The following is a 24,415-nucleotide window of genomic DNA, read 5'->3' as shown; positions in this document are numbered from 1 at the left end:
TCGACGGCGGTTTTCGACGGAAAACCAGATTGCGCCAAAGCACGCAAGCTCTCCACTTCACCAAGGCATTGAAGATATGCATACATAGTACACCGCCGTGTCACCCTGCCACGCTCAACGTCACCAAGACGCCCGGCGACACAACTGGAACGATTGACGAAACAGAGGGCTTCGCCGCCGCCGCCGTTACCCACGTCTGACCCCGCGCCCGTTAACCGTGCATACCCCCCGCCCCTCTTCGGACGGCCCGCCGCTCCTGCGCGCACCATGACGGCTCACCCCGATCATCCCATCGTGACACCGCCGCGCGCCCCGTCGCCCGTCCATGACTTTGGCACGCTGGCGGTGCATGCGGGGTCGCCGCACGATCCCTCCACGGGCGCCGTGATCGAGGCCATCTCGCTGTCGACGACCTTCGCCCAGACGGCCGTGGGCAAGCCCGTCGGCGACTACGAGTACAGCCGCAGCAGCAACCCGAATCGGAATAACTTCGAGACCATGGTGGCTGCGCTCGAGCATGCGAAGCACGCCCTCGCTTTCTCGTCCGGCAGCGCGGCCACCACCGTCATCCTGCAGTCCCTGGCTGCCGGCTCCCACGTCATTTCGGTCTCGGACGTGTATGGCGGCACCCACCGGGTACTTCACCCAGGTTGCCAAGGCCCACGGCGTCAAGGTGACCTTCACGCCCGAGATCGAGGTCGACATCCGGGAACACATCACCGAGTCGACCAAGCTGGTGTGGATCGAGACCCCCAGCAACCCGACGCTCCGCCTCGTCGACATCCGCGCCGTCGCGACCCAGGCGCACGAGCACGGCGTCATGGTGGTGGTGGACAACACGTTCATGAGCCCCTACATCCAGAACCCGCTGGACCACGGGGCCGACATCGTCGTGCACAGCGTCACCAAATACATCAATGGGCACAGCGACGTGGTCATGGGCGTGGCGGCCTTCAACAGCGACGAACTGCACAAGCGGCTCTCGTTCCTGCAGAACGCGCTGGGCGCCGTCCCGTCGGCCTTCGACTCGTGGCTCGCCCACCGCGGCGCCAAGACGCTGCACCTGCGCGCGCGGGAGGCCACGGCCAACGCCACGGCCGTCGCGCGCGCGCTCGAGGCCAGCCCCCACGTCATCGCCGTCAACTACCCGGGCCTGGACTCGCACCCGCATCGGGCGATCGCCAAGAAGCAGCACCGCGACGGCATGGGCGGCGGCATGCTGTCGTTCCGCATCCGCGGCGGCCACGCCGCGGCCGAGCGCTTCTGCCAGCTGACCAAGATCTTCACCCTCGCCGAGTCGCTGGGCGGCGTCGAGAGCCTCTGCGAGGTGCCGAGCAGCATGACGCACGCCGGCATCCCGCGCGACCAGCGCGAGGCCGTCGGCGTCTTTGACGACCTCGTGCGCATCAGCTGCGGCGTGGAGGACGCCGAGGATCTCAAGAAGGACGTGCTCCAGGCGCTGGAGAGGGCGGTCGCCGAGACTGAGGGTTTAGCCGTTGACGGTGCCAACGGCGCCAATGGCTACGAAAGCGGCGAACAAACTCTGTGAGCGATGATTTCCTGGTTTCCGCATCCACTTCTGCGTGAGCGAACGGGGCGAGGACCTATCGGCTATAGATGGCAAGGCGCTGGTTATTCTCTGATAGGCTTATATCGTTTTCTTTTTTTGGGAAGGTTCCGGATCCAGTAGCTCAAGCGTCTGGCATTCTGCATAAACATCGGGAGATGCTGTAATACAGGCTCTCATCGGGGGATAGGGAAATAGAGGACATGTTCGGCTCGCTGCGATGTCGGTCAAGACCGTGATTCAGGATGATGCAAAGGTTGAGAGTTCATTAAATGCAGTTGCTTTTGGCTTCGGGGACCTCGGGCCAGTTTCACACCTCGCCACGAACTTGCTGTAGTACATGAGAGCTGGGCGGTAGTGGGTGCCGACTATGAATGTCACCTCGCAGGCTAGTATAATCTCAACTTCACTGTCCGCTCGACCCTCCTGTTTTTAGATATGCCGCCACCTGGGGCGAAGAAACATCACGGGACTGATCATTGATCTATACAGAAATTCCGTATGCGGAGTACTCAACCTCAGAAAGCATAGCTGGAAACATGAATGGGATACCGGGGATCAACGTTTGACCAAAGTAAACCTTCAACGCACCCACGTCGACAGTAAACTTCTGGTAGCGGATTTGCCTCGAGCTTTTCCTTCCACTTCGCTCGCAGAACATGAAAACCGTGGCCGAAGGCACTCCCAGGCTGCCAAGGGGGTACCAATAGACTGAAGGCCAGTCGTGGAATGTCTTCCACATAAGGAAATAGGTAGTTCAGGCAGGTATTACTACGGATTACACTCTTGCATGACCTGGATAGGAAGGAGTCCAGTTCTGACACTTCCATCAACGCGCCGATGAGGACAGTGCCCCGCATCTGCACCGTCCGGCTCACCAGCTCGGCTATTAGCGGTCCGCCTCTGCAAGTGTCAGCCACGTTACGTTCGGAAACAGAGTACCTAATTGGTCTCGGGCGCTACTTGGAATGCCACGCAGGAGACAGCACATCCTCCCTTCTTCGGAATTACAGGGCCGGTGTTTTCGCACTCGGTGGTTGATCTTGAGGAGAGAGACGGACGGAATTGAAGCGAAGTTAGCTCGTTTTCTCAACTCCAGAACGTCCGGTAACGTTACAGAAAGGTACAGTACAGACTCCAGAGACAGTCAAAGGAGGGTTGTCGCCCGGTGTGGTGTGAGATACTCCGCCCGTGGTGCAACCGCCACACCAGGTCGGACCGGACCGCATCCATCCGTCCCGGCAGTCCCGGTCCCGAGTGTGCGCGTTGTCAACGGGCCCCGGTCACCAGCGCCGTTTCCCGACCCCGAAAAACGGCAAAAGGCGGCCAGAAAGCGCGGCCTGTCATTCTCACCCCCACTTTCCCGAACCGGCAGGAATGGCGGCCTTGGTGCCTGGTGTCTTGCACTCAAGATTTGGTGACAGCACCGGTTCAACCTGTTTCAGCTGCTGCGTCAAGACCGAAGCGGTCACCCCTCCTGACGATCCGTATACACATTGCTTTTGTTCGATCAACTCCGTCTTGCGAACCGAGAGCGAGACACGGACTGGACACTGGATTCTCCATATTGACGTTAACCAACAGCGCTTACACGGCACGGGGGCCAAGTCGGATCAACATCACCGAACACGCAGCCCGTTGGGACGTAATGAGATCATGGCGGAGTAATAGTCCTCCCGAGACACGAGAGGCCTTCTTGATCCATCCATCTAGATGTCTTGCCCGCAGCCAAATATGTATAGACACTGCAGCGAAGTGCACGCGGTGAACAGCAAAGTACCCGATATCGCAGGACAGAAACCGCAGGAATGCTCAGGGACTGCGATTCCACATCGGTTCAAGAACCCACATCTGTAGGTATTAGATCCTCCCTTAGCCACCTCGCCCCAACCTCGCACCGGAATGGAAGTGATGGTCCGTCCCAAGCCAACAGTTGGGTATACCCTCCCAAACCTCACTCAAACACCAGAACACAAGATCGAAAGACATGGAACAAACAGGCCTGTCCCAGTGAAAATTGCCAAAACAAGCGGAACAAAACCAGCTTGAATATCGCACCCACAGCCGACCCTGCAGAGAAACCAAGGAACTATTCATTAGTTGTAACTTTTCGCTTGTCGTTTCCCAAACCAAGAATGTCACAAGCAAGCTGAGCCTCCCACTCTAGTTGATAAAGAGAAAGAAAAAAAGAAAAAAAAAATAAAAGAAAAGAAAAAAAGAAGAAACTTTGATCCCACTCTAGGGAGAACCCGCCGACCTCACCCCTGACCAGATCCTCAACGCCGCGAGTAGATGCGAGTATGTGACAGAAGAAGCAGACATCGCGAATATGTAAGGCATATGGTATGGTATGCGCGAATGTGGCGTTTTCGTTTTCCTTTGCAACCGCGAAAATGCGAAAAGGAGCCGCCGGAAGAACCAACAAGTGAGCCGATTGAGATCCAAGATAGCAAGTTGGCAAGGATAGACGAAGATGACGTTTGTGGAATGCAATCATTTGAACACCCCGCATAGGCCTTTGCCGAGTTCGCAAGCCATGTATGTGGCGGGAGCCATGAACGATCTAGCCTCGGACTTTCAGCCCCAGCCCGAGCCCCTCGACACCCAGAGCCGGTACCTCGACGTCGCTCAGCCCCAGCACGCCCTCGTCCCGCCGCCGGTCGACAAAGCTGTTGCACTCGCTGACCACGATGCTCCACTCCGCCAGAGCCCGCCCGGCATAGACCGCCCCGGCAGCGTAGACGCCCGACGGCCGCTCGGCGCGAATCGGCGGTGGCTGCACAGGCACAGGTCCCCTTCCAGCGTCAGACGGTCGGCCGCGGTCGGATTCAACGCCCGCGAACCCGGACACCCGGTCGGGGGCCTGAATGCCCAGCCCCTTCTCATCCATGCGCCCCTCGTCGAGCAAGCTGGTTGGCGTGAGGTCGATGCTCAAAGACGGTCGCTTCTCGGCATCTTTCACAATCGCCGACGCTTGAGATTGCTCGCGAGGGTCCGTCAGGGGTTTGGCGTTTCGAGCTTCGCTGACCAGGCCGGTCTGCAAGCATCCACTGACCCGTCTAGTCTCGGGCGGAAGTCCAGGCGCGATAGGGGGCGGGCTGTCGCTGCGGAACATGGGGGGGCGGTTCCCATCGCTGCTATTCAGACCGGCTGAGCGGACGCTAACCCGTGCCTGCGCGGGCGCCGGAAGTCGAGGCCGGGTTAGGACGCGGTCACGGGCGGGTCCGCAAGGCATCGGTCCGCCGCCGGGGCCGGTCTGGGACGTAAGAGTGAAGCGGAAGACAAATGTTCCCGCGTCAAAAACGGGAGCAGAGCCGGTGGAAGAAGCGGAGTCAGATGACGGCCTCGCAGCGGTTGATGTGTCCTGCTTCGGCGGAGTCGGCGGGCCCAGCGGCTGGAAGGAAGCGAAAGTTCCTCCGCGGCTCGCTAGGCGGGATGCCGCAGTATCACGGCGAGCCCGTTCCAGTTCTTCCTCCCAGGAGCGTTTGGTCTCTGATGTGGGACTGTCTTGCGATGCACTGAATGGAAGGACCTTCCCTAGAAGCGACCATCTCCTCTTGAACCACTGGTTGGAGTCGGCCTTGGCTCCGCCGGATGCCCTGTCATCATTACCCGCGACGGGACCCAGGCAATCAAGCGTAGGCTCCGAATTGGGGAATGCGCTGGAAAACGGATCGAACCCCAGTCGGGGCGAGTGCTGCGTTGGCTGGACTTCGGTCCGGATGATCAGGAACCGCTTGCCCGGCGCAGGAGAGGAAGGCGCTGTTGACGGCTGGATACGGCCTTTGGCCTCGGCATCCTGCTTGAGCCAGAGATAGTGTGACCAAATGGTTCTCAGCCGCTGAGACGCAACGAGGAAGATTTTTCTGCAAGTTGTTGGTCAGCGCGTTTTGAGTCTCGGTCGGACAAGGGCGGGGGAAGAAAAGGCGACGGTGCCTACAAGTCCACCTCATTGTTGCTGCCCGAGTCTCTGCATATCCGCCAGCAAAGCAAGCGCATGTAATATGCGCGAACCATTGGGCACCAGTGATTGAAAAACTTGGCGAAGACCTCCTCAGAGAGCAGCCAATCCAAGCAGAGCACCTCCTTGCGCACAGGGTCTGCCGTGATGGCATCCCAGACAGAGAAGAGAAAGGAGAGTATCCGGATCTCGGACATGGTGTTGTTGGAGTCCATGATCATCTTGCCAACCTCGAACCAAAACGGCCAGTCAACGTAGTTTGCCGGCGGCGTGGGGCTGGCGGGCTCGGAATATCTGGAAGTAGCGTTCTCCTTTGTCGGCGACGTCGCGATGCTTGCGTTGACCGTGTTTTGGAACGCGTCGAGCGCGACTAGTGCCTCCTCAAGGAAGTCACACAGCAAGAAGCAGGAAGCATGCTCGAAACGCGGCGTCCGCTTGGTGGCGGCCTTGGCAACAGCCACGAAGGCCTCGGCAAAGGTATGCTTGACGTCGGCAGCAACGCCAAAGGGGTGGTCTGCTAGCATATCCTTGAGAAGAATGACCAGCCGGTTCTCGTCCATTTCCTTGAGCAGGTTGCTCGGAAACGGAGGCGCCGTCAGAGCTGCATCGGCACCATGCAGCGCGTCAGAAAGAGGAGGCCCCAGCAAGCCCTCGAGCGAGGCCTGCCGGTGAATGGTGCTGTCCAGGATAGACAGGAGCTGGGCATGGACCAGCACGAACGCAGGTGCGCGGGCCTTCTCGACCAGCGGAAGGCCCTCTGGCATGAACCCTTGGGCAAGAATGTAAAAGTACTTGCAGAAGATGAAGACCAGGTCCGTATCCCGACCCCGCCACCTCGAAACCCAGGGGCCGTGCCAGTGTATCTTGGCAAGCATCAGCGGGAGGTTCGCCGCCACCCGGAGCCTGTCGGCGAGCGATTTGGCCGACGACCAGCCCAGCTTGTGCAAGTGAGACGGGAACAACGCGACGATGTCCTCGCTCTCGCCCTTGTTTCTCCTCGGGAGCCCGAATTCGTCTGCTATCCTGCGCAACAGGTCCGAGTTCAGATTCCAGAGGCGAACAAGCACATCGGAAACGCCGGGAACGAAGAAGAAGGCGTAGGCACACGCCTTGCCGCACCAGCTGACCAGACTCAACGGAGCGTGCCGCAACGACATCTTCTCGACGACCAGCGCCATCTGGGTCGTCAGGTTGGTGACGAACATGGTGCGCACGTTATGCTCAACGGACTCGGTAAGAAGCGAGTCCGGTTCGCTCGCCACTGTCGAATCTGTTTCCGACCTCGGCCGGACGCGTTCCTTCGGGCAACGGTCGGCCAGGGGCTGAAAGGCGCTGGTGCAGGTCCGCCACTCTGGCCGCATCATGATCATGGAGGCCGCCTCGAGCAGCGTCGGCCTGTCCACACCTGCGACGGGCTGTAACACCGGGAATTCCACGCCCAGCGAGGCGATGCCCTGGCCAAGCCCGGGTGGCAGCCTCGAATTTGCGCCAGCCAGCATTCCCAAGAGGCCGTTCCACCACTTGTTCAAGATGGTCGCTCTGCGATCGATGTCCTCGGGGGTCAGAATGGAGCGGCTCGAGTTTGAAGGGTGGTACGCGGTGCTGCGCAGGAACGGCACCAGTATCGACCGGATCACACTCATGCGCCCTGCTGTCGAGCCCTTCGCGGCGAACCGGGCGAATTCGACATCGAGAGTCCGGAACGTCGCCCATAGAGGGTCGCGTGAGGTCTGCTGCGGCATCGTCACGGGCGTGTCGACCGTGACCTGCGAGGCGTTCTCGGACGTGCTGCTCGCCGTTGCTGTGTCGGTGTCCAACTCAGAATCGGCCGACGAAGTGCGTGATGTGGCCGAGCTGATGCTGTTGTATGACGCATTCTTCGCAACCGCAGGAGCGCCAGGACGGCGGACGGCGGCAGCTGTGGAGGACGGACCGCACCCGGCGTCGCCTGCAGCCGTGCTCTTGCCGAGCGAGGGCTTGAGGTTGGGGGATGAGGCGCTCCGAGAGAACACGCTCTGCGGCTTTTGCTTGATCTTTGTCAGATACACACTGGCACGATTCAGTGCGCGGCTCCTGTTGCTCGACGGCTCGACAACACATGTGGTTTCAACCGCCGCCTGACTGTTAGCCGCTGCCTTTGTCCTGGCCGGGTCAGCTAGCTCGGCAGAAACGGTGCGGCCAGAGGCTCGCAGTTCTTCGGGCTTGCCAGGCGGCGAAGGAAATCGCGACTTGGAGATCCAGGACCGCCTCGCAAAATCGGCGAAAGACTCTACAGGTCTCGACCGTTCCACGGGCTTCGCCGCCGCAGTGCTCTCTGGCCCGGCCGCCACATTCTGTTTCACCAACCGCTTTGGGTGATGTTCTTGGCAGGCGCGGACGTCGGGACTCGATTTCGAGCTCGGAAGCAAGGAGAGGGGGCGGTCGACCATTGATCTGCTCCTGCTGCGGCTGTGGCCGTCGACCCGTGTGGCACCGGCTGCCGTCTTGCCGCCGTCGACGTGGTCGTTGTTGCCGCCGTTTCCGAGTTGAGTGTGCGCGGTGCTCTCGGTTGCAGTAGCTGGTCTCGGGGAGCGTGCCTCGGTTGTGGAGGAGAAGTTGAATGACTTCTCGAACTCGCTGACCAGGTCGAAAGACGGAATGTCGAAGGCTGCCAAACCCGGCAGCGGCGGCAGGCTCTTGAAACCAGAGGATGGACCGACCAGGGCGGCTTCCAAGGCAGAAGAAGCCAAGGGTTGGGCCAGCGCACGGCCGGGTGCAGCCAACAAATGCGGCGCTGAGTGCGAGCCGACGGAGGAAGGCAATGGCGTGCTGGAGCTGGATTGCCTACCAGACTCGACAGGCCGGGAGGCCGCCGCAGCAGTTAACGTTATGCCGCCCATCGCATGGCATACCGCAGTAAAGGGACGGCGACGGGCGCCCAAGCAGGGCTCTTCGCACCGTCCAACACAGCAGAAGCTGTGCCGACCGTCGTGGACTCGTCGTGGTTGGCGCTGGTTCGTCAGCGTCTCAGTGGACGGGAATCAGAATGAGCCCGGTTGGACCCAGGGCGGAGCAGGTTGCAGTGTCGCAGCGCGGCAGCGGCAGCGCGGCGAAGGAAAGACAAGGGGGGTGGCAGCAAGTAACGTGCTGCTGGGTGCAGTTCCCTGCCGTCACAGCCGAATTGTTTGCAGCAATCCAGGGGAAGTCTCCCGGCCTCTTCCCTTTCAGCAACCACACTTCAAGACACCTGTATCTGGGTCCGAGGGACAGCCCCTCTTGTTTGGCGATCTACTGTGTGTGGAACAACAACCTGACAACAATGACGTGTGCAGAAGGAAACGGAAAACACATATGCACATACATACCTGGTATAGAGATAGGAAATCTGCTGTTGCCGAGGATCACTCAGGGCAAAAACAAAGGGTATGGGATCTTGGAGTCATCCGTACAGCGTTCAGTGGGGTTGTGAAATGTGAGATCAGGCCGGCAAAGAGGGCACTTCAAGGCACTGCCCTGGGCTCCCTCATCAGCCTGACTCGCCAACGCGTGGCTGGTGGAGAATGTCGGTCGCAACTTCCAACCCTGCTGGCTTGGTGGTTGTCAGTTGACAACTGACAGCAACCATGTTCCGTGTGCCTTGCTTTCGTGTCAAGGCCAGTGCGGGCGACAGTGGGTTCACAGTCAATCAAGCAAAAAGTTAACCAGGTGGGTTATGTAGGTACAAGTAGGCAGGCAATTTGGCGCTGACGATCAAAGCGCGCTTTACGACAGAGAGATCGCCGGGGTGTCGCATGGTGACGACCGCCAACCTGGAACTGCGGACCCCAATCACTGACCACTGCACAAGGTGCCTGAGGAAGTCAGCTGGTACACGAATTATATTTCAATGGCTCCGGGAAAAGGGAAATGCATTGGACAAACAACACGTGCAAGAGTGCAAACAAAGGTGTTGGATGCTGGAGAAATCGGGACGAACTGGCCGAACTGATCGGCGTCCAGGGCAGTCCACGCTAGCTCGCGCTAACGTTAGCGCTAGCGTTGACTAGCGCCGGCAGGCAGGCAATACGGCTTTCAGCAGGGCGAGGGGGGCGGCCAACGGCCCCTGCAGGCGACAAGATCCGGAGATGTCGTTCACCGTCAGAAGCACTACACTATTTACCTGCAGCAAAACCGGCCTTTGACACCCAGTCCTAAGAATCGCTTCGCGCCCCCAGAAACAGACGGCTCAACACGACGAAGTATTCCATACCTACCTACACCAGCACCCAGCCACAGTCACGGTGTATTACAGTATAACGTTAATTAGTGTACGCGAGTGTCCTTTTTGAAGTTCGGAGATGTCGGATGGCGCGCGGACAGACCATGGAACTTTCTTGCCTAACTTGGTTGACGGGTTGGGCGCCAAGGGGACGATGCTGGTCGAGCTGAATGCGCCAGCGCTGCTCCACATGGCCAAAGGGCGGAGGCCTGCACCATGCCGAGTTTTGTTGCTCGTGGCGACGTGGCAGCCAGTGCTGAGAGCGATGAGCTCTGGCTGGGAGCTGGGGAAGTTCAAACTCTTAACTACCTAACTATCAGAGCGAGTTTCAATTTCCTCCTGATTCTACTGGTTACTCAGTATGTACGGATACGGAACCGTACACAAAACTACCGCACAGTTGTTTCAAATTGAGCCAAGGTTGGGCAAAAGGACGCAAAGCACATCCGTTCCAAAGCACTCTGGTTTTCAATTTTCAAGCGACCATCTCACCATAGTGCGGTATTTCCTTCCTCTAAAATATCATATTTCTTCTTTCTCTTACCTTCCCGGGCATTTTTTTCTTTTCTGTTCTTCTCCCATCTCTCCCGGGTCCCGCGGCTTCGTCTCACCCTTCACCGTTTCCTGTGAACTCCTTGCTTTCGGCGCCACCCGCACGTCCCTCTCTGGAAATTCCCTGTCCAAAGAAAATTCCCGCAGGCGACGCGACGCAGGGCGTCAGTCCAGGCCGGTTTTGACGGCCAGTCCCCCCTACTTCTCAAAAGCCGGCGTGGAGAAGTCCGTCGTTTCTTGCGGTCCAAACGACGGGCTTACGTATGTGCAGCGCACAGCAGCAGCAGCCTTTCCTTTGAGCTCGGGGCTTGCGTCCTTCCCCCGAGTCTCACCGCAATTGCATGGAGCCGTCTGTGGTGTCCCCTCGCCGTCGCCGCGCTGCCTGTACCGCCTTGTGAGCCGACGCGGGCAAGCGAGACAGTGAGACAAAAGCCCCGCTTGCCGCCAGCATGGATTGACGCTACATAATCCGCGAGGAACACGGGTAGAAGGGCGAGGAAGGGAGAAATTTTCTTGTCTCCTCTCCGAATGTCTCACAGACCCCTGTGCCACTAATATATCTGATACCGCTTGTCCGATCACATCCAATTGTCTCTCCGATGTTTTACATCCGCGAGCCGCGTCATCGGCGGCCCCTCGGGAATGAGTTCAGGGCGGTGTCGCTTCGGCGGCGACAATAAATCAAGAACCGGATTGCTCAGCATCCCTTTGGGACTGGGAACGGGCGAGGTTGACACGGTAAGCGGCGCAGGGGGAGCATCAGGATCGAAGAGTCAGAGGACATGATTTTCCTGCATTCATCGCCGCCATGTCTGAGACTCTCGGCCTGCTGACCACACATGATTCACGTTTCTCCATGTATTTCGGTTGACGGCGGCCGTCACTGAGCACGAGTGTGTCCGCTGAGTTTTGAGGCTTGGTAGGGACCAGTCCTAGCGCGCGACGTTTGCCTTCGTTCCTCTGAACTTGAACATGCTCAGCTGTCCCGTTGCCCTCCTCTGCAAGTCAAAAATGACTTCCGCTAAGGCTCTTGGCTCACTCATCGGATTTCCGGTAATCTGTGCGGAGTGCTATGGTAACGCTATCTGTCTTCCGCCTCTCTGATTGGCTTGACGCCCCAGTCTTTGCCGGATACAGTAACTCCTGCAGGGTGTAAGTAATAATACTCCGTCGTGTATCATGGAAAGCAACCTGGAACGAACCAAAGGTCGACGGTATGTCACTGGCCTTCCCTGATTGGCTGGCGTATCTTAGCAGCCCGTCATCTTCAATCCTGAAAGGTCTGTCTGGTACTCTGTCTTGCTTGAGTTCCCCGGCTTGGACCAGTACCTCTTGAATTTTCCTCAACGGCGGATGCTTTTTTTTCCCTCTTGTATTCATTGAGAGAGAGACACCCTATTCGAGCCTTCAAATTTTGAGTTGATCCCTTGTCAATCTCGAGCACATCTCCATATCCCTTCCCCGTATGACACCCCGCTCCGACGTATTGTAAAAAGGGAGAAGAAGAAGAGAGACACAAAAGAAATGGCAACCGCTGAGCCCGTTGCCAAAGAGGAACCTAACAACTCCTCAGACACAAGGGCTACAACCAACGACGTCGAGAAGCTCTGTTCTCGGAATGTCTCGGGCAACGAAGCCGCCCAGTCCAGGCTCTCCGCCTTCAAGTCGCTGGGATTCCTCGACCGCTTCCTGGCTGTGTGGATCTTCCTGGCCATGCTTGTCGGCATCCTCCTGGGCAACTTTGTGGACGGTGTCGGCCCGGCGTTGCAAAGAGGCACGTTTGTTGGCGTTTCACTACCGATTGGTATGCTGCTCCGCCCCTTTCCTAACCAGTTCGTTGGTCGTGTGTGTGTGTGCTAAATGCGGCCAACCAGCAATTGGTCTGCTGGTCATGATGTACCCCATCCTGTGCAAGGTCCAGTACGAGAAGCTGCATGAGACGGTGTTCAAGACAAGAGAGGTCTGGGTTCAGCTCTGTTTCAGCATCGTCATCAACTGGATCATCGCGCCGCTCGTCATGGTAAGCCCGGAAGTATCGCTCCCCACTGTTCAACAAAATCCAGGGGCTAATAATGGCCACAGCTCGGTCTCTCCTGGGCTTTCCTCCCCGACGAACAGGGCCTCCGTGAGGGTCTTATCCTTGTCGGCATTGCGCGGTGCATCGCTATGGTTTTGATTTGGAACAGCCTCGTCCGTGCCCCTCATTTTCCCTTCCCCTTCTTTTGCCCGGACGGTGCCCGGACAGTGGACTAACACTCCGCTTCCGCTTGACCAGGCCGGCGGCAAGGGAGACTACTGCGCCATCCTGGTTGCCGTCAACTCGCTTCTGCAGATCATCCTGTTCGCTCCGATCGCCGTCCTGTTCATCCGCGTCTTCAACCCCCACTCCCAGTCCCCCTCCTCCACCATCACCGTCTCCTACTCGACCGTGGCCACCTCGGTCGGCGTCTTCCTCGGCATCCCCCTCGGCGCAGCGATCCTCACCCGCCTGGCCCTCCTCCCCCTGCTCGGCGCCGACCGGTACCGCTCGCACTTCCTCCGCTTCGCGGCGCCCTGGTCCCTCATCGGCCTGCTCTTCACCATCCTCGTGCTGTTCGCCTCGCAGGGCCGGCAGGTCGTGCACCAGATCGTCGCCGTCGTGCGCGTGGCCGCCCCGCTGGTCGTCTACTTCGCCCTGGTGTTCCTGGCCACGCTGGCCGCGGCCCGCCGCCTGGGCTTCGGCTACGGCTACGCCGTCACCCAGAGCTTCACGGCGGCCAGCAATAACTTTGAGCTGGCCATTGCCGTGGCTGTGGCCGCGTTCGGCCCTCAGTCGGACCAGGCGCTGGCGGCGACCGTGGGGCCGCTCATTGAGGTGCCTGTGCTGTTGGGGTTGGTGTATGCGGTGAAGTGGTTCGCGAGGAGGAGAGATTGGAAAGAGTAGTCAGCCCGTTTCCAAGAGGAGAGGGAAAGGGCGGGAAAGGGGCAGGGGCCAAAAAGTGAGAAGGCTTGAGTAGACGAACGGCGGCTGATTTGAGTATAAAATTGAGTGCATGATAGTTTCAGAATGGCGTAAGATGAAGGCGTGTTGACTGCACATGGTGAACCTAGAGGCCATGGAAACACCTGGCGGTCGAGGGGTCTGTGGGTGTCAAAGGCTGAGTAACACATGGTCAACTAGTAGACCCCCAACTAGGTAGCAAAAAGGACGCCAAACACGGCTTGGACTCAGAGGACCGCATTGCGAACACCTCAAACATATGGCATTCTCTAACACCTGCGACTACCCTAAGCATTCCAGTCCACATCTTCTCACCAGCAAAAAACACCCCTCCACTATTCCCATACAGCTCCTCTCCCACTCTCTCACATTAATATCCACCAAACAAAAAAATAAGCAGCAGCATTTTGCCGCGCCAAGACTGGCCATGGACCCTTAAGGCGTAGTAGGGGCCGGAGCCGGAGTCGGCGCCGGGACGGGAGCAGCCGCAGCGCCGGGCACGGCGCCCGCAGCGGCGCCAGCAGCAGGGGGCAGGACGGAGCCGACGGAGCCGAGGATGCTGCTGATGAGGTCGGGGACCTGGGCCGCAGCAGCGCCAACGCCGGTGCCGCTGCCGGCGCCGCCCAGGACGCCGCCGACGGTGCTGCCGACGCCGCCGAGGACGCCGCCCAGGAGGCCGTTGAGCAGGTCGCCGATGGGCCCGTGGGTGAGCACGCTGTTGAGCAGGTTGACCACGGACTCGAGGAGGTCGTGCAGGAGGCCCAAGGGCTGCGCGGGCGCCGTCGCGTTGGTCGCGGCACCGCTGAGGAGGCTGCCGATGTCGAGACGGCTGACGCCGGTGGCGAGCGTTTGGTTGATGCGGGACATGGGCCCGACGAGGGCCTCAATGAGGGCGTTCGGGTCAGAGCCCTTGTTGTGGACGAGTTGCTCTGCGGGGGGGCGTGAGACCGGGGCCATAGGCTAGCGAGTGAAAGACGGCTGTGGAGAGGGGGGAAGGGGGCGCACTTACCGATCTCCTGGACCTGCTGCTGAACCTGCTGCACCATCTGAGCGAAGGCATTCATGTTGACATTGCCGGACAGGATGTTGACGGCACGGCGCACATTGCCGTGACCCATCATCATATCGGAGTTCATCTGCATATCGGCCTGAGCAGGCGACAAGACGGCAGCGGGGGCCTCCTGCGGGCGCATCTGCTGCTCGACCACAGGGACCGCGAGGGCGCCGCTGATGAGGCAGACAAGACCGAGAGCGCGGACCTTCATGGTGGATTGGGTATTGGCGGGTGTGGTGGTAAGCGAGGCGGTTTGGACTGCAAGGGGGCCGGTTGCGGATGATGATGAGGGTGCTGGTGGTGATGGTGATGGCACTTCTGTCAAGTTAGCTTCTACGGAGGTCAGAAGCCAGTTTACTTATACCCCAATCCTCGTTGAGGAGGAGACACCGGCGGAGACTCTCGCCATCATCCTGACCATCGCGCCGAAACAAACGCGTAACAACCAGCAACCAGCAACTGCTATGCATCGGAGTGACTCTCGGCGATCGCTGATCGCGACGACCAGATTGGCGCATGCCTGTGATTCGGTGTATTGGTACAGCATTCTGGCGTGGTGGGAAGGCTTCCGCTGAAAACCTGTTTTCAAACGTCGAGTTAAAGTTTCAGGGGCAGCTGGAATGTGCGGGTAGATCGCGTCGGTCTCAACTTCGAAAAGCGGATCTCACATGCCACCGCCAGGTACATCGATGAGCTCTGCTCTTTTCCTGCAGCCATTGTCGCTTGGTTTTCCAATCGATGCTGGGCCTGTTTGGGGGTGGGGGGAAGGGGGTAAGGGGGGAGGATTCGTGAGTCCGCGAGTCGTCACTGCCCATCCATTCCTGCGAGGAAGATATCCATCACGTTCCCCCTTGGAGCGATATTCCAAGCCATTCCGCACTTTACGCCGAGAGCTGGACAAACTCTGTGTATCTCAACCTTTGGACTTCCGCGGGTGTCTTCCAATCGCTGGCCTCGAGCGCTGTTCCAGAGCGGTCCCAGCCACTACAGCGCGTGTGGAACGAAATGGTGATCAACAATTCCCTTGGAATGCCGCCTACCCCAGCTTCAATGACACTCGCTCTACAAACATAAGTCTAGAAAGGCATATGTCGGCATGGCGATTTCTTCATCGCGCAGAGGTGGGGAAGCGGCCGGAGCTTGGAATGAGGGCTTAAATGACCAGCTGCACTGATAACGGAGCACCCCAGCAGTTCTTCTGGGACCCAGTTCAGCTCCGTCGATGCTTCTTTCTCTCCCTTGATCTCGTCTTTGCATGTTGTCTCTTGGTCCTGCTTCAGCGCGAGCAATGTACAGCTGAAGAGAGTATTCTGCTCGGCGGAGCCGTCCTGAAGACTGATGATGCGTTTCAGGCCCAGCTCCAGTGCCCTCGGACTCAGGACGTCCTGGTCTTCCCCGAGGTAGTCTCCATACAGCGGTCCCTGCCGTGATCTCTCCAGTTCCCAGAGGTGACCATTCGCCTTGACATACGCGACAAAGTGTTCGGCGTGATATTCGGTGTTGTTAGTGGTGGGCATCGCGGTGTCTCCTAGTTGAGCAACGGATTGATGGGCTGTCTCGAACGCCTCGCTGTCAAAGAGCATCTGCGCCCGCGCCTCCGAGTCCTCCGGAATGGCGGCGTTGCGGTAGCTTCTCGAGAGGGGCTTTCATGAATTATGGACCTCGCTGGGCGCCGTTGAAGGCACAATGAAGAAGGGATGATGACGAACAAGGCGTACGCTGGGTGCGGGATGTCGGCAAGTAGGGCTGGGTCACCGAGCGACGAGACGTCGTAAAATCTCAGATCACCGCCGAGGCCCAGCTTATCGGCCAAGGCGTTCATCACGACTGGGTTGCTTTCTCCTGACCTGTAAGCCCACGATAGCGAATGACAGACGCGTGGCCCGTTGCACCATGCATGGCCTCACCAAGGACGGGGAACTCCTTGGTTCCCATCTTGGTGCAATTCTCGTGTTCCAGTCCTGCGGAACTGTCAAACGTCGGTGGATGAATGGCAGCTTCATTGCCTGGCGTTCGCTGGACTAGGAAGTTCACGGGAGTGAGCAGGCAGTATATGCAGTTCTAAACGCCATTGGATGACAAGCTCCCGGCCGTCTGAGCTTCTTCTCAAGCTATGGCCGAGGGCGCCAGCACACCGTGTCGAACCGCACCCATTGCAAGGGCCCTGGACCGAAGGCATGGCCCACACGTCTTGGAAGTTGAGCGACCTGGGCTGGGCACTTCTCCCAACTTTCGACCAATGGCAAATCAAGACAGCCCAGGTTCCAGAGCAGGCGCAGCCAACATTTTAAGGAGGTGTACGGCAGCAAGTTGCCCTGCTTGCCAGACTGGGCGTCCGCAACGGTGTTCCCCACCTGCCAAATCGGGACTGAACACATGGACGAGTTGCTTGTTCAGCCTGCGAGACGAACGCGGTATGTCAAAGTGGAAGCATCGAGCAAATCGCTAGATTTGAGGCTGTATTTTCCATGCTTACTGGTGAGCGAAACATATCTCGAAGATTGCAGCGAACTGGAGGTCTGATCGAGCTGCTGCTGCTGCCTTATCAACATGGAATCTCTCCTTCTGCGATGACGTCACCGCGGATTGATATGAGTTTCGACCAACTTCGACATGCAGGTCGACGATATCAAGAACTGGCGTCCATCTCGGACTTCTCTGTCTCTTTTTCCTTTTTTTCCAGTCCTCCCAGACCTTCGGGCGTCTAGACAGGCTCTCCCTCCAGCAACCCGAGCTGGCTCGCCTGGAGTAGGATGCGCGCGGGGTCGAGGTGAATCTCAAGGGATACCTGGGCTGGAAACTCCGGCGACTAATGGAAGGTACTCGGAGTATTCTTGTTACGAAAGATGGCCTGAGTCAGTCGGCTCTTCGCCTGATCATTCTGGTCTAGAAGCACGTGGTCCACTGGAACCAATTTGGCGCGGCCTGCTTCCATTGGTGAAGTCATGGTGATATTCGCCAGACTGCCCGTCTTAAGCAACTCCCCCAAACCTTGTAGATGCGGGGAACTGAGTAATACAGCTTGGAAGCTCGGACGTGTACCTACCTGGCTTGGGCGACAGATCTGGACTTCCACAGGAGTGCTGGTTCTCTCCTTTGTCCTACGCATATAACCCCGCTCCTCTCCGCATTTACCTCCCAAGGAACCCATCCTCAACTCTGCCTTGCCAAGAAGTTTGACCTGATACCATCACCATTTCAGACGAGACCTTCATCATCACCGCATATCTACATCCCATCCGAATCACATCAGCTATGGCCGACAACATACCCTCGGGAAACGAGTACCGCACCGGCAGGTCGGACTCGACCTCGTCGGCCACTTCGACCGGAAGCGCCACCGCTCCACCTTATCGCCGGGTACGGCTTCCTCCTTCTCGTCCCCACCCAGTCCCCTCCCGGATGATCTCTGTTGTTTCTGGCAACAGGGCCTTCCGCTCAACTAGCTAGCCAAGACCGAACTAACCAGCCCGGCGCCAACCAGTCCTCTCGCACTCTCTTCGAGGGCCTCACGGCGCAAAAGCGCAAGGACGACCCCGTCTCGATCGCCCGCCGTCAGAGCCTGAACGAGCAGCGCCCGCAGCCCGGTTTCTTCGGCCAGATGTGGAACAAGTAAGAGCTCCAATTTTCTTGTCTCTTTATCTGTGCCCCGAAGCATTCCTTTCGTCTGCCCAAATCGTTCAAACACCTTCACCTCCTCCAGAAGACGACTACCAGCTAACCCGTGTCCCCACTTGGAATCTAGCTGGGTGCGTGGCACTAAGTAAACATAACCACACACCAAAAGGATATGAAAGGGGGAGTCGCTTGCTCCCCCTCATAGCGAAAGAAATTAGCTCGGTGAAGCAAGCAAACGAGGCCAAGCCAGGCCGACTGAGATGGACGAAACGAATTGAGCAATGTTCTAGTTGTTTTTTGGGCAGGCGTTCTGGGTGCGGTTAACGGGTCGAGGGAAAGGGCAACACAACACGTCTCTGCCCAGATCATACCCATCGGGAGAATGACAACTGGTGAATGACGAAATACCGAGGCTCAGGGGGTTATTGTCGTCACGGATCTCAAGTTTTTGGTTCAGGGTCTGGGAATGTCTGATTTGATTTGCCTGTAGTTCACGTTAGCAAACTTGGAAGTCGTCACGGAATAGTTGCCTGATTTGCTGTTTGCAGCTCCACGACATCCCGAACACACTGAATGAGTGGCGTTGGTTCCTAAGACGCATTAGTCCTTGTTGACCTGTACCTGGAAGACTACCGCCATTAGCGACCAGATAACAATACTGGCGACAACGACGCGACTGAGGGTTTGCCAGTCGTCACGGATTCGCTAGGGAGTCGGGCGGGAGAGGGGATGGCGGGTGAGAAGGAGGCGTCCGCAGTCACCGAGCGGCGAGGCCGGAGAGACTTGGCGGGCGGTAAGAGCATTTAGTAGTTGTAGCGTCAATTTGGAGATCAAAGCAAGATCGAACCGGTGCTGGTCAGGGCAGGAAGAGGCAGCAGACGATCACGAGGGAACGGCAAAACGGTTCAATGTGCAAGGACGAGGGCATAGGTAGGTGCAGGAGTGAAAGCAATTGATTAAGAGGTCTCCTGAGATTGATGCTATGACCCGGGGAAGAACCGCTCACGACCTGACTTGAGCAGAGAATATCGGAGATACCGTTTGTTTTCCACCTCCACCCCCCTTGACCACCCAACGCCGTCAAAGCCCAGGAAAGATACGAGAATACGGAGACAGGATATCGAGACCGAGGGAGGGGGCAAGACTAAATTCGGTGTTTCTCGCTTTCTGTTCGTGACATTGTATTAGTGCTGTTGGCTTTGGATGGGGTTGCTGCCTCGCTCCCCAAGCTTACCAAGCCGAGAGTAGAGCATGTAGAGCGCTATCCGATTGCACTCCTCGGTGCCAGTGATCGTGACGAGACGCTCGTTGCTGTTATCCTGTGGTTCATTAATCTTAATGACGCTGCCACTGATCTGACGAATCTCGTTGATCTTCTGGCCACCCTTTCCGATGATAGCCCCAACCATGTCGTTGGGGATGTAGATCTGCTGGGTGAGAGGGGCTCCGGGCATGCCTGCGCCGCCGGGCATCGGCTGGCCATGGGGACCAGCATGACCATGCGGCCCGGCTGGGCCGGCATGGTGAACCGGGACGTGGGGGCCAGCACCATAGCCGCCTGCGGCGTGTGCTCCGTAGGGCATTGGGACAGCGGGGTTCGGGATTGCCGGATGAGGATGGCCGTACGGCGGCGCATAGGACTGCGGCGGCATATGATAGGCTCTCGGGTCCTGGCGACCGCGGTAGTAGTTATCCCGGTTGCCGTAGTTGCCGCCAGCAGGCTGGGGATTGTACGGAACCACCTGCATCCCGCCCGGCACCGTGCCGGCTGGGCCGCCGCTGCGAGTCGCATAGGCGGAGGCTGCCGGTCCACCAAAACGCTCATTGAGCTGCTCGAGGAGCGTGCTGCCAACATAGTAGGTCGCAATGTGGACGGCATCGGCCACGCCCATCACGACAAGCGAGCGCTCCGTGGACAACGGGAGGCAAGAGTCGGACGCGTTGAGGCGGGCGCCGGACGCTTCCTGGATCTCCTTGATGCGGGCGCCGCCCTTGCCAATGATGGAACCGATCAGAATGTGCGGGATGAGAAGGCGGAGCGGATAAGTTTTCGAGTGCTGGTTCGAGGGCTCGTTCAAGGGCTCGTTGTTGAGCGTCCTAATGATCAAACCGAAGGCCTGCACAAGGAGTCAGCTCATGTGGGCTCACAACGGGGCAGAAACAGGACGGCCATACCTTTGCCACTGCATCGACGATACCGCTCACAGTAAGGATGCGCTCCACGGCACCCTTCTGGTAGTCGCTAACCGTGCACTTGGCGCCGGACATCTGCCTGATCTTGGATACATTCTCACCCCCTTTCCCAATGACGGTGGCAGCTTCCGGGCTGGAGATCACAGCGCGAATGTGAATCCAGGCAGTCTCGTCGTGGCTCGCCGGCGGAGGGTTGGCCTGGCCTTGCGAGGCGCTTCCACTGGCGGTGCTGGCGATAGGCTTGGTCTCGGGAGCGTCCGGAACCACAGTGTCGCCCTGGGCATCCTTGACCTCGGATTTCTCCCCGTTCGTCTTTGCCGCCCCGTTCGCTTCTGAAGCCTGAACTTGAGCGGTAGTAGCGGCCTGGCCGGTGCTTGCGGCGATCGGCTGCTGGATTTCTTCCTCGTCCTTGATAACCTTGTCGAGCGCCGGTCGCTTGGCCTCGGGCTGGTCAGCGACGGAAGGCGAGGAAGTCTCTTCGAGAGGCCGCTTAGCGGACTGTGTCGGCTGGGGGGAGGCGGACATGTCGAGTTGATTTCGGGGGTTCTTCACGGCTCGAAAGGTAGTGCGTTCGGTCGGAACTCTCGATGTTCTCAATTGAAGTATCGCAGTTATCTACACCTTGGGGGTTTTCGAAGGAAAACGTGCTGGTGTAGTGACTGGGTCGGGCTAGGGTGCGTGGACTTGACGGAGTCGGACGTGAGGCCTGACTTTTGGGCGGGCCGAGGAAGTGGTAGCCTCGCGCGAAGAGCGGGGGAGGGAGGGCGAAGGCACGGAAAGGCTGCAATTTCAGGCGTGCAGTGACGGAGAAAGCCCAAATCCCCAGCGGACGTGCTGCGCAGCAGATGTAGAGCGGCAGGGACGGTGACTTGTCGAGGGAGAGACGGCAGAGGCGAGAGGTGAATGCTGACCAGACAAAGGAGGGAAGTGAGAGAGGACGAGGTGGTTGTGCCGGGCGATGAATTGTGTGAAGCTGCAAATGTAGCGGCCGAGAAGCGCGGAGGTGGATTGAGAGGGAGGAAGCGCTTGATAAATGGAGGCAGTTGTTTTCGGGGAAGACGCAGGGAACCAAAACCTATGCCTGTCAAACTGGCAAATCCGGCGTGATTTGGTTGCCAAACTGCCTAATCGCGCCGTGGTAACCTCCGCCGATAAACAACCAGCTCTTCGGTCGGTCGAAAGGCAATGTTTGTCGCGATGGTAGGAGGAGACTGAGGAAGATGATCGCAGTGCGAAATCGAGGGGACGACTGGGGGCTTCTGTCGCGGTGGCGAATCCTCAAACCGACGAAATGAAACGGCGGCGGATCTCCGGAGATAACCCGAACGCAGGTACACAGCAGGCGCGGGAGATCGATGTGCAGCGTAATTGGGAAGATCGCGACAGCCGAATCGAGCGGACGGACTCGATGAAAAGGACCTGTCTCGAAGGTGGTCAGGAAGCTGGGGAGGGAGAAGTCGATGAAACCGGCGAGAAATCTGAGCGCGCTGCAGCCTGGTTGATTGAACCTGGGGCCGAGCACGGACCACGGACCTGGCAGCCAATGTAACGGGGCAATTTCTGCCACAGCCAACGTTAGCGCAGTAGCCGGCCGTCCTAACGTTACCGTTAGTCCCATTGCATTGTAACTGCATGACACCATCGTTACCAACACAGTGTCTTATTCCCGTTACACCTGTTTGTGCGACACACACGCAGCAGAGCGCATAGCCCAATCGTTTCCTCAGCCATGCAGCACAACTGCCGTGTTCGTATCACGAGAATGTCCGCTGAGAATTTCAATATTTCCCCTCTTTTGAAATACTGCGTCGGTTCAATCCTGGAATTTGCATCGCGTTTAGCTTACACAGTGTGACGTTTTCAGTTTGGGCTGGTGGCACTGGCCCTGGTTTCCCAGCTGCCGGGAGGCTGATGGCTAAAGAGGTCCCGCCAAGACTAATTTCGGCCAATTGTCGGCAATGTTTTTACAACGTTATTACGCAGCCCCGATCGCCAAGGCGTTTGCACTATCGCCAAGGCGTTTGCACTATCGCCAAGCGGTTAGTTCGCCGGGGGTACGGGGGGCGGCGCTAGCCCCCCGCTAGTTAGGGTTTAGGTTAAGGTTAGGATACGGGTTATGGTTAGGGTGCGGGTTATCCTCGTTTTCTTTTTTTTCGATTTGGTTGAGGTTTGGTTGAGGTTTGGTGAAGTTGTTGCGACGAGTCTTTACGATTGTCGTTGTTGATGTTGCTCGAAGTCGTCGAGGCCCCGCTCACCCCTTGGCGATTTGTAAATACTTGTAAGCGGTAGTCTCCGAAATTAGTCTTGGCGGGACCTCTTTAGCCATAACCCTGCCGGGAGTGGACCAAGCAAACAAACCCGCCTAAACGGTAGACGTTAAAGAGGTCCCGCCAAGACTAATTTCGGCCAATTGTCGGCAATATTTTTACAACGTTTTTACGCAACCCCGATCGCCAAGGCGTTTGCTCTATCGCCAAGGGTTAGTTCGCCAAGGGCACGGGGGGTGGCGCCAGCCCCCCGCTGGTTAGGATTCTAGTTAAGGTTAGGGTGCGGGTCAAGGTTAGGGTGTGGGTTAACTTCGTTTTCTTTTCTTTCGATTTGGTTGAGGTTTTGCGAAGTTGTTGCTACGAGTCTTTGCGATTCTTCGTTGTCGATGTTGCTCGAAGTCGTCGTGGCCTTGGCGATTTGTAAATACTTGTAAGCGGTAGGTTCCGAAATTAGTCTTGGCGGGACCTCTTTAACGACGACCGCCTAAACATCGAGCTTCCTTGGCTTGACCATTCACTGTGGAGAGCTGTATCCGTACATCTCTGCGAACTGTGAGCTAGGTGTAGCAGACAGCCTCTGGCACCGACACAGCGGTCTCGAGTCGTTGCTCACTGCTTGCAGCGCGTTGTTTGACCATGGAAGGCGTCCGTGATCGCACCAATGGCTCTTACGAGGCTGCGCTGGAGCGCACTTTCCAGGAGCTCAAGAGGCTGGAAAGCCAGCTGGAGGATGCTGTGCATCAGGTACGTTTCAGGGCCTGCTACTTGTGTAGGTCCCTACTTTGCTAAGTCCGCCAACAGTTGAGGACGTCTGCCGCCGCTACTGATGCCCGATTTTCGGCAAAAGACTCGCTCGAGATCATGGCCAAGGCTTACCAGAGCATGGCTGAGGCGGAGCCGCTCCTGCCGACACCGGGATCCGTCTTGCCAGCACTGCTAGCCATGCGGCGGGCGCAACAGACCATCACAGAGACTGACCGGTATGCCGACTCACAAGCAGCGGCCCTGGAGCATGTTGAGCGGAAGATAGAGGCCGAACGGGCCAACCTGGCCGACCAACAAGCCTTGGAGGCTGCCCTGCAAATGCGCATCAGATCGCTGCGCGAAGGTCTTGAGAGCCTCCAGGCCAAGTCCGAGGACCAGGTCGCCAGGGAACGCATCGCCGAGCTGAAACGGCAAAAAGACGAGTGGGCCAAGAAAACGTCTAGCCTCATGAAACAGCTGGATTGGTTCATTGGCGAGCATCTCGGTGCGATGCTGGCAGCGGAGGAACTGGGCGGCCCAGTGGTTGGGGAGCTGATGGAGATCGACCCGGACGATCTGAGCGCCGGATTCAACGCGCATGGCAAGCTCAAGAAGGCCACGAGCCAACCGGACCTGGACAGGCGACAGAGAAGGATCGATGACATCTGGGGCCCTCAGGATGAGCAGGGCCAAGCTCACAAGAGGAAACGCGGCGCGGATGAGGCCTTGGCTGCAAGTGCGGAGATGCGCGACCTTATCGAGCAGCTCATGAACAAGTTGGTGGAAGCAGGGGGCGACAACTCGGCAACCTACGTGGAGATACCGAGAGAATCCGCGGCAGCCAGGTTTCTTGTCCGATCCAAGGTCGCAATGTTCCACCCCAACGACGCGCGGAGGCTCCGCCTTGTCGACTTTGGACGGGATTTGGATGACTAGCTAGGATAGGGCCCCAGAAGGCGCGCGGCATTGCTTTGCTGTTGCACCATGCAGGCAATCATGCAATCCCTGGCCATCAACCCGTCCCACTCCCAACAAGCCTGGGGCGTTGTTCTAGTAAGTAGGTAGTCCTTCAGTGTCCACTTTGGATAGGCTCCAACTTTCCATGGCAGCTTTTATTCGTGGGTGGCATGCAAGCTATTGCTGCAGACCGATTCAAATGGAGTCGGGTTGAGCAGATAACCGACGGCGCAACTGGTTGCTTGCAACCTGTGAGAAACTTACTCCTGTGTTCGGAGCTTCCAG

At 58.2% G+C, this 24,415-nt stretch overlaps 8 protein-coding genes across 8 annotated transcripts; 4 read left to right on the top strand and 4 right to left on the bottom strand.

Annotated features, from left to right (window-relative positions):
- Position 1: 1 nt before the first annotated feature.
- THITE_2113698 (uncharacterized protein) lies at positions 2 to 1,739 on the top strand. The gene has a single exon (XM_003652281.1). The coding sequence runs from the start codon at positions 620 to 622 to the stop codon at positions 1,547 to 1,549; it is 930 nt and encodes a 309-aa protein (XP_003652329.1). The 5' UTR covers positions 2 to 619; the 3' UTR covers positions 1,550 to 1,739.
- A 2,034-nt stretch (positions 1,740 to 3,773) lies between these two features.
- THITE_2113695 (uncharacterized protein) lies at positions 3,774 to 9,029 on the bottom strand. Its single transcript, XM_003652280.1, has 3 exons — positions 8,873 to 9,029; positions 5,508 to 8,518; positions 3,774 to 5,433 (listed from the first exon to the last, which is right to left on the bottom strand). Exons 2-3 carry the CDS (start codon positions 8,405 to 8,407, stop codon positions 4,131 to 4,133), a joined length of 4,203 nt encoding a protein of 1,400 aa, XP_003652328.1. The 5' UTR covers positions 8,408 to 8,518; positions 8,873 to 9,029; the 3' UTR covers positions 3,774 to 4,130.
- A 2,262-nt stretch (positions 9,030 to 11,291) lies between these two features.
- Positions 11,292 to 13,486, top strand: THITE_2113692 (uncharacterized protein). Its single transcript, XM_003652279.1, has 4 exons — positions 11,292 to 12,121; positions 12,192 to 12,337; positions 12,400 to 12,507; positions 12,593 to 13,486. The coding sequence occupies exons 1-4, from the start codon at positions 11,842 to 11,844 to the stop codon at positions 13,238 to 13,240; spliced, it is 1,182 nt and encodes a 393-aa protein (XP_003652327.1). The 5' UTR covers positions 11,292 to 11,841; the 3' UTR covers positions 13,241 to 13,486.
- Positions 13,487 to 13,599: 113 nt separating this feature from the next.
- Positions 13,600 to 14,853, bottom strand: THITE_2113690 (uncharacterized protein). The gene is made up of 2 exons (XM_003652278.1): positions 14,307 to 14,853; positions 13,600 to 14,226 (listed from the first exon to the last, which is right to left on the bottom strand). Exons 1-2 carry the CDS (start codon positions 14,560 to 14,562, stop codon positions 13,733 to 13,735), a joined length of 750 nt encoding a protein of 249 aa, XP_003652326.1. The 5' UTR covers positions 14,563 to 14,853; the 3' UTR covers positions 13,600 to 13,732.
- Positions 14,854 to 15,327: 474 nt separating this feature from the next.
- On the bottom strand, positions 15,328 to 16,043 carry THITE_2113689 (uncharacterized protein). Its single transcript, XM_003652277.1, has one exon. The coding sequence runs from the start codon at positions 15,932 to 15,934 to the stop codon at positions 15,428 to 15,430; it is 507 nt and encodes a 168-aa protein (XP_003652325.1). The 5' UTR covers positions 15,935 to 16,043; the 3' UTR covers positions 15,328 to 15,427.
- Positions 16,044 to 17,572: 1,529 nt separating this feature from the next.
- THITE_107459 (uncharacterized protein) lies at positions 17,573 to 18,501 on the top strand. The gene is made up of 3 exons (XM_003652276.1): positions 17,573 to 17,711; positions 17,836 to 17,963; positions 18,097 to 18,501. The coding sequence occupies exons 1-3, from the start codon at positions 17,607 to 17,609 to the stop codon at positions 18,116 to 18,118; spliced, it is 255 nt and encodes an 84-aa protein (XP_003652324.1). The 5' UTR covers positions 17,573 to 17,606; the 3' UTR covers positions 18,119 to 18,501.
- Positions 18,502 to 18,520: 19 nt separating this feature from the next.
- On the bottom strand, positions 18,521 to 20,966 carry THITE_2113686 (uncharacterized protein). Its single transcript, XM_003652275.1, has 4 exons — positions 20,145 to 20,966; positions 19,204 to 20,086; positions 19,008 to 19,136; positions 18,521 to 18,590 (listed from the first exon to the last, which is right to left on the bottom strand). The coding sequence occupies exons 1-3, from the start codon at positions 20,685 to 20,687 to the stop codon at positions 19,114 to 19,116; spliced, it is 1,449 nt and encodes a 482-aa protein (XP_003652323.1). The 5' UTR covers positions 20,688 to 20,966; the 3' UTR covers positions 18,521 to 18,590; positions 19,008 to 19,113.
- A 2,028-nt stretch (positions 20,967 to 22,994) lies between these two features.
- Positions 22,995 to 24,184, top strand: THITE_2065850 (uncharacterized protein). Its single transcript, XM_003652274.1, has 2 exons — positions 22,995 to 23,173; positions 23,231 to 24,184. Exons 1-2 carry the CDS (start codon positions 23,066 to 23,068, stop codon positions 24,107 to 24,109), a joined length of 987 nt encoding a protein of 328 aa, XP_003652322.1. The 5' UTR covers positions 22,995 to 23,065; the 3' UTR covers positions 24,110 to 24,184.
- Positions 24,185 to 24,415: the final 231 nt, after the last annotated feature.

The sequence above is a fragment of the Thermothielavioides terrestris genome, chromosome 2 (assembly GCF_000226115.1).
Source record: "Thermothielavioides terrestris NRRL 8126 chromosome 2, complete sequence".
NCBI classification, from domain to species: Eukaryota; Fungi; Ascomycota; class Sordariomycetes; order Sordariales; family Chaetomiaceae; genus Thermothielavioides; species Thermothielavioides terrestris.
Note: the sequence above shows the minus strand (reverse complement) of the source record. Positions and strands in the feature narration are given on the sequence as shown.